Source organism: Phymastichus coffea, unplaced genomic scaffold, assembly GCF_024137745.1.
Source record: "Phymastichus coffea isolate CEN01 unplaced genomic scaffold, Cenicafe_Pcof_1.1 PCOF00071, whole genome shotgun sequence".
Classification (NCBI taxonomy): domain Eukaryota; kingdom Metazoa; phylum Arthropoda; class Insecta; order Hymenoptera; family Eulophidae; genus Phymastichus; species Phymastichus coffea.
Window position 1 is genome coordinate 1,160,431 of NW_026706882.1, and position 11,227 is coordinate 1,171,657.

The 11,227-nt window shown below is 29.4% G+C and overlaps 2 protein-coding genes across 4 annotated transcripts; both read right to left on the reverse strand.

Annotated features, from left to right (window-relative positions):
* Positions 1 to 3,350: 3,350 nt before the first annotated feature.
* LOC131667856 (glycine N-methyltransferase-like) lies at positions 3,351 to 7,368 on the reverse strand. Of its 2 annotated transcripts, XM_058941590.1 has the most exons (6): positions 7,228 to 7,368; positions 6,381 to 6,559; positions 5,477 to 5,826; positions 4,338 to 4,473; positions 4,163 to 4,283; positions 3,351 to 3,918 (listed from the first exon to the last, which is right to left on the reverse strand). In XM_058941590.1, the coding sequence occupies exons 3-6, from the start codon at positions 5,817 to 5,819 to the stop codon at positions 3,622 to 3,624; spliced, it is 897 nt and encodes a 298-aa protein (XP_058797573.1). In that variant the 5' UTR covers positions 5,820 to 5,826; positions 6,381 to 6,559; positions 7,228 to 7,368; the 3' UTR covers positions 3,351 to 3,621. The 2 variants fall into 2 exon arrangements, with proteins under 2 accessions (XP_058797573.1, XP_058797574.1); XM_058941591.1 differs by lacking the exon at positions 6,381 to 6,559 and having other exon boundaries at positions 7,228 to 7,337.
* A 1,455-nt stretch (positions 7,369 to 8,823) lies between these two features.
* LOC131667848 (zinc finger protein 706-like) lies at positions 8,824 to 11,116 on the reverse strand. Of its 2 annotated transcripts, none has more exons than XM_058941571.1 (3): positions 10,758 to 11,116; positions 10,070 to 10,214; positions 8,824 to 9,946 (listed from the first exon to the last, which is right to left on the reverse strand). In XM_058941571.1, exons 2-3 carry the CDS (start codon positions 10,211 to 10,213, stop codon positions 9,857 to 9,859), a joined length of 234 nt encoding a protein of 77 aa, XP_058797554.1. In that variant the 5' UTR covers position 10,214; positions 10,758 to 11,116; the 3' UTR covers positions 8,824 to 9,856. The 2 variants fall into 2 exon arrangements, with proteins under 2 accessions (XP_058797554.1, XP_058797553.1); XM_058941570.1 differs by having other exon boundaries at positions 10,854 to 11,114.
* Positions 11,117 to 11,227: the final 111 nt, after the last annotated feature.

The following is an 11,227-nucleotide window of genomic DNA, read 5'->3' on the forward strand; positions in this document are numbered from 1 at the left end:
GACAAATTCTCTTTTTATTTATTTAGTCATGATGTGTTACAACATCACTCTTTTAGTGTTATTAGTTTTTAATATTACAATACGGTATATTAATTTTAAAAGATGAAGCAAAAATCGTTATTTTGACTGTGATAGCTCGAGAAACTTAATTTCTTTCAACTAATTGACAAGTTTTATTTAGACTGTGCACATAACTTTAGAAACAAAATAAAAGAATTGAAATACTAATGTTAATTCTTCGTGTATCATTAATTTTGAACATCTGAACATTGGATGTACTCGAACGTAGAAGATAATCAGGGCAGCATTTGTTTTAATTATGCACTAAGAAAATTATTATGAGTGTTTTGGAAAAAGTCAAGAGGATAAATTAATTATTTTCATTTTAGAAATTTGTGGACATGTATTTACCATAGATGAATTAGGACTTTTGGGAAAATTGCTCATTACAACATGAAATTGTTGCTACAAAATGAATTTTGATTTTGAAATAGATTGGAATGTGCGGTACTTTCACTACACAATCATAGTTATTTAGCGCCATATTACTACATTAGGAGTGAATTAAAAATCGGAATATAATCCCATATTGGATATATTATCCCATATTCAGTCCATCTACTTTACCGTATGCCGAGATATATAATAATCAAAAATAAGTTGCAAAAATAAGAGATACATTTGTGACAATAAGGAAAGACATTCGTGTTTACGAAGAAAAATATTTTAATAATTATTTGCTCGTCATATTCCGTTTTGTTGATATTTATTTCTCTCATCACATAACTAAAATATATTCTAATATAAATATGCCTTTTATATAATTTTTTTCTAGTATCTTTGTGTGGCGATGTTCTAAACTTTTTTAAACACCACTTTAATCTGCAACCGTTAAATAATGGAATCATAACGTATACTACATAACTACCCTCTTAAATAAATATAATTTATAAACTTAACTGACAACAATTGTTTATATATATAACATGTATAATATGTATTATATGTATACATATAATTTCACTGAACTTGAAAGTAAGTCGTAATAACAAATACATAAATACGCCAATAAGGAAAGTCATTCATCTTTGTTAAGAGAGATAAATAAGTTTTAATGACCAAACTCATGTCATAGTTAGCTTTACTGACGTTTATTTCTATGAATCACAATTAGAATATTATGTAGGGCAATACTAAAAAAAACAATACTGTTCAATTATAACAATATTAAAATTATCAGTCATTATGGTGAATTCCATGCAAATAGCGCATTTTAATGTTCAACTACATTCTGTATTAAACGACAAGCATAACATTGTGAAATAAAATCATATTTATTCTGTAACAATGTCATTTATGTGAATTAATTAGTTACTTGACTTTATAAAGAAAATCACAGTAATTCGCTGTTATTCTTATTATAAACTATTCATCAATCCCTGGCTGCCTCTTAGACTGTTCGAAATCATAATTTGGACATTTTTGTTTGCTTAAGTAATTTATTGCTACGGCAATGAAACAATAGCAAATTTTGATGAATGTTGAAATTTCATCATATAACGGATCGATTGTAATAAATAGTTTTATGAGAATTGACTTGCTTTACATCTGAGGTCGATTCTGAGCCGTTGTATTTTGTAGCGTTTGGAACAACTGTCACATTATTATTATTATCTTTTTTCTAACAAGGGCCCACCACTATAATCCATGAGAAGTAACCTTGTGGTGTTCTCGGATGTAAGCCTGAATAATTCTTGCAGAATAGGGTGGTGCATTATCTTGCATGAAAATGACATTTGGACTTATGCAGCGACTCATTTGAAGCTCATGAGGATTTAAAATTTCATCGATGTAGCTGTTAACCCGGGAGGTGGAACCACAATAAAATCCATGAGATTATTTGAATCGTTTGAAGGAATTCCTGCCCATACCATGATGGATCCACTGGAAAAATCCTAGTCGGTTGAATATGGTTTAGTTCAAAATGCTCCCTCCTACGACACCAAATTCATATTCGTTAGCTTTGTCACCATACATGCAAAATCGTGACTCGTCTGTGAACAAGACGTTCCTCCACTGTCTAATCGACCATTGTCCATAAATTCTAGCATAGTCCAGACGAATACGTCGTGAGAAAGAATACTCTAACATAAATTCGCAATCTTAAACCTGCTTCGTGAAGACGCTTCTCTGTTTGCAAACTGATTTGCATGTGTAGCAAGGCATCGTTATGAATTTGTTGCGCATTTGTTATCGGTTTACGTAAGGTTGCTTGTATTATATTGCGATCCTCACAAGCATTTGTTACGCGTCTACTATCTTGCTCCGTCCTTTTGCGATAAGCACTTCTTTCATTGAATCAAGACACAAGTCGAGATACAGTCGAAATATGAACCCCCATTCGTCTTGCTATCTCATGTCGACTAAGTCCAGTTTCTGACAGTGCAACAATTTACGCGGATTGCATTTCATTCAACAGAGGCATTTTTATTTTACCATGAAATTGATTTGAACAGTTTAAAAATACTGCCGAAATAATCACAACCCCTAGTCCTTATCAATTATCAAATTTTTTACGAAAAAAAAAGTGTTTATTAAATACAACTTTTAAAACGCTGTAAAATTGTTAAAAAAATCAAGTCAATTTTTAAAAATAAAGAGTTGTACTTTAAGATGCAATTATCAGAATTATTGAAAACAATCACCCATGCGGGGGGGGGGGGGGGCTGCTGCAAAAGTATACGATTTTTGTGTTTTAAAAAATGACCTTGAATTTGAAGGTCACGTAAGTAAAGGTTGGGTTCTATTAAATTGAAAATCGAGTTCCACCATCTTATAGTAAAAACTTCAACCTTTAATTTAAAAAAAATTGATCCTCTTACATTTTCTACCTGAGATATCAATCTTCAAATTTGCGCTCTTTCTTAGTCGGAATTAGGTGTTGTGTTAATTTTTTCGCGGAGAGTATATATACAGAAGTTCGTTCGGTTAAAAAAAAATTAATTTTCTGAAGGTTATTTTCACAGAATAGCTTATATAAAGAGCATAAGAAAAAAATTGACTTTTACCGAACCAAATAATGTTGACAGATTAGCTATGCTACAAATATTTTGCTGAAGTACTGCAAATGAGTCGATCAAAAAATAGACATTAAAATATAAATGAAAGTAACGTCAGCAAAACAAACTTCTTTTGAAAATGTTTGGGCTACGGTACCAAAAGCATTTTTTGATTATTTAATGATCAGTTCTTCTTAAAGTGTAGTAACTGCTTTTAATAATTTATTCTCTCGATACAAATTACAAACAAACAGAGGAAAAATTTGTAAATAATGAATAAAGTAACTGATTTGAAAATTCTTATTTATTCTAATACTAAAAATTACATAACATTCACCATACAACTAAAGAGGTAGACTGCTACCAATACGTGGTAATAGTAAATCATTCGATCAATTTTAAAGAATTCGTATTTAAAGCACTATATATTTACATAAAAATTACACGTTATTGTTATATCAAAGTTGAGAAGAAGCTAAATAAATTCTTTAAATACTTAATTCAAACTCGTATGAAATTTGCAGATACATAGCAGATATTGATCAATCAACCATGCACAGAATCATTTCGATTTTTCCATCACATGAATGTAAAATCCTGGATCTTCAGCTTCATCGAGTGGTTTGAAATCAGCGTAAATCGTGTGTTTAGCTTTTCCATGGAAAGCTTCATCAACTATACGAGTGAAATCATTGAGTTTGTGAGGGTAGTAAGACAATCGAAATTCGCTCACGTGCTCTTCGTCATTGCATAATCCATTTGCAAGACCGTTCATTTTTATCCGATACTCGAGAGTCACCAATGACGGAGTACCGTTTGTGTACAACACGCAACTGTCGATGGATTGTAGATGCTTACTCTGCAAGATTCATATATACATATATATATAGTTATAGTTTGGAGGCCTGGAAAACTCTATATGGCTTTTAAAAACATTAAATAAAAGACATTAATAATTAAACAACGAAATAAAAAAATACGATGGTCGATCATTGCGTTCGATTAAATATACTGTTATTCTACGGAAAGGCTATCGAAAATTGCAAGGATGTATTACTCGTACAAATATTGTTTTAGTAATTTGCTACGACAAATCCACTTACGTTGTAATATATACACTGCGTAGGGCATTTTCCTTTCGCAATCATATAATCATAATTTCTATGGTCAATCAACAGGAGACCACCAGGTTTGACACAGCGTTCAAAATGTGAAAGCGCTTGTCTGCAAAGCAAAGCACAGAAATAATGCGTTGTTGTAATTGACTTTTTTTATTACCTCTGTTCTCGCTGGTCTCCGTAAGAATCTAACATGTGAGCAAAACTGTTGCCAAGACATATTACAGCGTCAAATCCGTCACCGATCAAATGACTTATATCATCCGACAACGTCAACCAATTGGCTTCTTCAATAACTATAAAATCGAATTTGCAAAGTAAATACAGACTATAATGTGAAAGTTGTCATTCAAACAAGTATGTTTTTTAGTCATAATTATCGACTGATACAACAAGAGTTTCTATCCTACATTTTATTCTATATCTTGTATTACGTTAATGATTCGTAATCTAAAAATTATTGTCATCAATATAAACTCTTTTTGCTATAAAAATCAATATCCACTTGTAAACTAATATTTTCAGTATTGTAAATTAATTTAAAAAATAACTCAATTTACGAAAAAGTAATAAAATCAGGAAAAAATGTCTCTTACAATAAGTAAGTACTGGCTAATACTTGTTATTTAGTTCAATATAAATTAGATCGAATCTCTCAAATCTATATTGTTATTGCGGATGCAAATGTTCTTATCTAGCCAATGAAGATTAAAGCTGTTTCCAAATTGACTAACGATAAAGTTATCAAAGTACAGTTGCTCGTTCGACTTTATTATGCAATTGAGATATGATTAGGTTGACTAAAATGAGTTTCAATAACATCACCCCCAATGGATCAAGCTGATGAAACTGGTATTTTCTTGTGCTTGACTGTTTTGCGATTTGATTTCGAACTGGAGGACGATCAAATGTTACATGTTATCGCGACGTTTTTTTTTCTCTACTGCTTATGTGAATAGCATGCTAGTTTATCGCTGTTTGTGAACGATGACCAGTTTATTCTGGTTATTGTTTGAAGACAATCATTTTTTATCTATTAAAAGTCGGCTTGGCACATTTGATTGTGAACAATTACTGAGCTTTATGAATTTATTTTTGAATAATTACCGTGACGATTGACTTTTCGAACGTAAATAAAATTTTTCATAAAAGAGCAAGAAGATAGTCGATGAACATATTTGATAAATAAACTGATATCAATCTTGTCTTGTTCCTCTGCATCGATCTTCTTTATTAACCTCGCTTTTAAAATCTTATTCTATAAGTAGACACAGTGAATTAGTTTGAGAATCAACTCACCCCACTCATCGAATGTTTTTTCTTTGCGTCTCTCCCATCTGGTTTTCAAAGCATATTTCAACATTTTATCCGACGCATCAATACTGACAACTTGAAAACCTTCCTCGAGTAACATCATCGAATCGACTCCAGTACCACAAGCGACATCCAACACACGTTTGCATTTTTTTTGGCGAAGTAGTCCAACAAGGAAATCTTTGTAATTCTGTTTGCGTTGCTTGCGATCGCCAATAAAAACTTCCCATACTTTGGCGGCTATTCCATCAGCGTATTGGTCTTTTATTCCTTCAGCTGCTGCACCCAATGAACGAGTTCGAAATGCAGTGTCCTGAGTGGCCAGCATTTTTTTTCTGAACGAACGAATTATGAATTTGATGTTAATTATAGCGTTTCAAGTGGGAAACTTTTATTATAGTAGTGTAAGCAGTTGACTGCGTCTAATCGCACACTGAAGTTGATTCATCAACAATAATTAAAAAACGACTGACTTTATCGGCGCATCTACGAATCAATCTAATCATATTATTGTTAAAATACTCTACTTGTTAATCAAGTTTTTATCAATTTCATCTCGATTCGATTGTAAGTATCTACGACGATCAATCAGATCCGTGAAAATGTCAAGAAATTATTTCGCAAATACTGAAATTTTATTCAGTTCTGTTTAAAATTGTTGTTACAATGATAATTAATTATTATTAATCCGATTATTAATAATTAAGTAATTATTAATCCGATCGTATTAACTCGTTTGATAATTAAAATTAGAATAAATATATTGAAACTTGTTATAATGTCAGTGTCTAATTAAATTAGAATAAGCGAATTTCCATCAGCAATACAATTACATGCAAAAATTCAATTTCACTTTAAATAACATTCATTGTTTTTAAATATTACGTACCCTAATAGCCAACGATCGAAATACTCCAACGAAAAATACAGAAAACTAAGTGACCATCAAGTTGATCTGTGAATTTTATAAGCGCGGGCCTCTGCGTTTGCGCACGATAAGTATGCATATATCGGTACTGTTTTTTTTCTCGACACAATGATGAAATGGTTGATATCGAAACTTTCTATCTAAATAAAAAATTGGCGTTTTAATAACACCCATATCCTTTAAAAAATACTTGGGCATAAAAATACAAAACTTTGGAAATTACGAAATATAATCATAAATTTCGTTTTCAAAAGAAATTTAATTCAAGTTTAAATAATAGCCGACAACATTTTTGACTCATGATCCCTTTATGTAACGCAATTTATCGATATTTACTTTTTACAACTTCTACGCTCCTAGTCTTGGAATATCTATTACGTCATTCTATGTACGGAGAAAAGATTAAAGGTATAATGTATAAATAAACACTTCCATAAATTAAGTTACAACGAAAAAATAGACTTTTTGACATTCATAAATAAGATATTTATCGATAATAAATAAACATATTCACGGTTGAATAATAATTTTTAATCAACTGATTGAACTTAATAAAATAGCGTATAACTTATACAATTAATAAACAAACGTTTTTTAATTATGATTAAATATAGCAGAAGGTATACATGGTTTTTAAACAATTTTAAACAATTTTCATTCAATATGTTATATGTCATTCAAAATTATATTTTTGCAATTTCGATTTATGAACACATAAAAGATTAAATATAAAGTACTAAAAATATAAAGTTAATTTATTTGAATAATTGATAGCATTCCGCTATATATATATTTTTATCGCACTTACAAATCGTATGAAACAAGAGCACAGCTACAACAATGAAATAATTCTAACTTTTTCAGTACATTTTAAAGTAAGATCCGATATCTTGAATACGATTGAAAATTATCTTAATAATGTTTATGGTTATTAATAACAAGTATTTCGTTATATTCATTGACTAACAGTATAAATCATCCAGTACCACGCACAAAATACCAAAAACTAATCGACGTTCAACTCTATCATCAATATTATAGCCGCTATTGCCTTTGATAAATTACTAATCTAAGATAAGTATTAACTGAGAGATCAAGTTCAATTTTTAATGGATACTAATTTTTTATTTCTAGCGTATGAATATATGTTACACATCTTGACCAATCCAAAAATGAAATGATCTTAGAATATCAAAATAACTCTATAGTCCATTTTTTAACATCAATAAAATTAAAATAGTACACATTTTTGTACCGAATTTCGGTGTCTTAAAAATGTTCTACTCGATAGCTGTTGTTAAGAATGGCATGACATAACAACTTTTGTTAACATTATTGTCGGAGATAATCATTTTGAATGCCCAACGCTTTCATAGAATTTCAAGTATATTTCAAAGTTTTGTAAATCAACACTTAAATATTATTAAAAATGAGTACATATTTGCGTAAAAAAATATAATTTAAAATTTAATTACAAAATTATTTCTATACTGAAAGCAGAAATTATCTAATGTATAAATTATATTTTAAAGTAAACGATTTAAATTTAAATATTAGTAAACGATTTAAATTCAAATATTAAATATATAGATTTATAATGGTAATAAAGAAATTAAGTTAGTAGTTAAAATTCGTAAAGATAAGAAGAGTAATTTGGCTGTTATACTGACTACAAAATAAATTAATCATTTATTTAAACAGTACGTTTGAATAGGATTGAATCAATTTTATTAAATAAACAATATAGATAGCTTCTAGCTTATTCGTAAAATGAAAATAGCATTTGAAATTCTTAAATAACATATTTCACAATTCCACAATTTTTTGATTTCAAATTTTTGATAATTGTGTTAGCTTTTCTAATGTATTTAATAATGTGGTCATGAATTATCGACAAACTTTATAAAACAAATTTTTTGGAAAATTTTATATATAACAAATGAATAACAGTGATGATAATTTAGAATATGTATTATAAGGTACAGGACGGATTATAGTTATGGAATTGTAAATATAAATAATCACACATTAAAAAATTCGGTGTAAAATACTGTAATTATAATAGTACAAGATACACAATTCAAATTACATAATTTTTAAGGATAAATTATGCAAATGTATATCGCTATATATATTAATCGTCAATATCGACAACGAATCGTAGCTAAATCTTTTCAGAAAGAGTCTCATTAAACCTTTCGAATAACCATCACAACTCAAACATTAATAAAATTCGTTCTTTTTCTCTGCTTTCAAACAGCAAAAATAAAGATTTTCAAGAGCATTTTAAATACCTTGTATCTCTTGAACGCTTTATATGATTCTAAGTGATCTTTGATTTTTCGGAAGGTGAAGAGCGATCACAGATTAAGATTAAAAAAGAACGGTAATGCGGCAGTAACAGTATTCATTTTCTTACTACACGTTATCACAATTTCATTTTATTAAGTTTTTTTCTACAATTCTCAATGTATCCACTAGGTATTGACAGTATTTTGTGCATGCGAGTGAAATAGTAGAAAGAGGCTACGACAATACTATAAACATTATTATTATTACATCAGAGTTTAATTTTTTCTTTTTATCAACTATAACTTGATCACTCATTTTCCAAGCACCTTTTATTATTTTAATCAAATAATTTTTTTTATATCAATCCTTTAAATATCTTTTCAGAGAATAACTTCTAGACGCTGTCATTTTGCAAAACGAAATATAGAAGAGTCACTCTAAATTATACTACCAATAATTGACAAAAACAAAAGTAGAAATATACAAAACTTATAAATCGTATAACGATGCTTTTATCTTTTAATTTCATGCTATTAATATAATAACATATTTTTACTATACTTGAAATTCCACTTTTTTTTAATATTTACAAAGGTAAGTGAAATAATAATATGTTACGTACTTGTGGCTAATATATATTTCATTTATACACGTCAAAAGTTTCATCTGTATAAAACTTAATAAGAATCAGAAGATGCAAAAGAAAAAAACCTAATGATGATTATTATTATTAAGTAATTCATGGATGAATGATAAAAAAAATACATTTATAAGCAGTTGATTGATCATACATAGAAACTTTTCTTACATTCAGTGATCGCATTTTATCAATTAATAGAATACAAAAATAATAAGAGGTGCTGGAAACTATATGTTTAACAGTAATATTGTATTCAGAAATAGAACTAGAACATTATAGGAGAAAGATAGAAGAGAAAATTAGAAATCAAATCGCATGACTTAGATTATAATTCCGTTCACAAAAATTTTCTCTTCATGCGATAACAGGACTCAGTTTATTTTATCGATTTGAAGTCAATCAACTGTTATTATCTTAAATCTAAATCACTCTCTCGTTTAAATTCGATAACTGGGCATTTGTTAGCTGCCTCCCACATTCTGTAGATTTTGGAGGCACTAACCTCTCATATATTTTTTAGATCTTCTGGTAAATCATTCTTGGGGTGTTTGTTCTCAAAATGTTGCTTGTAAGTCTTTGGGTCTGGCATTTGTGCCTAAAAATATATATTATAATTTATACCAACTTCAAATTAAAACTCAGTTACAAGATAAAACAACAATAGTTCAAGTATACAACTGCAATCCATATTTGATTGGATTTTAATGTTGATACAAACCTTGCAGACAGCACAGACATGAACTAAAGCTTTCTGTGCAGCTTTCTTTTGATCATTTGCACTATGGCCTTGTTGTTTTTTTTGTTTAGCAAGCTTTTCTTGAGCTTTAGCTTGTGATTGAAGTTTCTGCTGTCCACGAGCCATTCTGTTATGAAGAATAAAGCATTAATATTATTAGAATAAAGCATTAATATTAAGGTATTAATTAATATAAAAATAGATGAAATGGGCGAATAGTGTATTATAGTATTTTATCCTTTGCTGTTCTTTTCGATAAAAAATTAAGAACTTTTTTATAGCAACAAAGTGTGGAATAATGGTACATGAATTATTGATTTAAAAAGAAACAGTAATATAGTAAATAATTTTTATATCATAAAATCAATATTTGTAAAACACATTTGTTTGAAAATATTTACCCTAAATTTTTATTTATTCAATTATAATTTATTCATAAATGAACATCACATAAAATACCACTTTTATACAATCCAAACCGGTAGTTGGTATGCAAACTAAAGAATCTTTTCTGAGAAACTACGAAATTAGCAACTGTTATAAGATCCAAATAATGAACAACCTACAGTCTCATACGAGTCATTCACATATGTATAAGTCAATGAAATAATGAAAATAAAAACTTATGAAAGCGGCGTCGAGAGAGTAAATCGACCGTTCGTATACTTACATTTATAGCGTATAAGAGGAAGAGAGAGAGAAGCGGAAGCGGATGAGAATAAATATCGAAGCATGCTTCATCTAATTTTTCTTCTAGAACACTCACCCGACTTTTCCTTCTTCTGTAGACTTGATTCCTTAATTTTATACAAGAGCCACAGCTGTTAACAAAAATCAAACTTTTTCTTTTTCACAAAATTCAATTCGTCAAAAAGGATGGTGACTAGTGCATAATTCTTTTCTACTGAGGCGCGTAAAATAAATCTAGTATGCTAAATTGTGGCTGGTACGAGAGAAAGTGAGATACACCGAGAAACGCACTACTCTGCTGTCCTGCTGCTGTCCTGAACGTGTCTTACCGTCTTAGGGTGTTTACAGAATGATTTTGACACTTCCAAATAATGACATGAATTCTGACACATGACTAGTTACTTTGCAGTAATCCGTACGCACGTTAGTTCTATAGGGATTTATAAGAGG

Excerpts from the sequence above, each read along its gene's own strand:
- LOC131667856 (XM_058941590.1), bottom strand. The coding sequence starts at position 5,819 with ATGCTGGCCACTCAGGACACTGCATTTCGAACTCGTTCATTGGGTGCA. Across the intron at positions 4,284-4,337 it reads GGAGACCAGCGAGAACAGAG|ACAAGCGCTTTCACATTTTG; the intron begins GTAATAAAAAAA and ends TTTGCTTTGCAG. Across the intron at positions 3,919-4,162 it reads CGCAGTGTATATATTACAAC|AGTAAGCATCTACAATCCAT; the intron begins GTAAGTGGATTT and ends TGAATCTTGCAG.
- LOC131667848 (XM_058941571.1), bottom strand. The coding sequence starts at position 10,213 with ATGGCTCGTGGACAGCAGAAACTTCAATCACAAGCTAAAGCTCAAGAA. Across the intron at positions 9,947-10,069 it reads ATGTCTGTGCTGTCTGCAAG|GCACAAATGCCAGACCCAAA; the intron begins GTTTGTATCAAC and ends ATATATTTTTAG.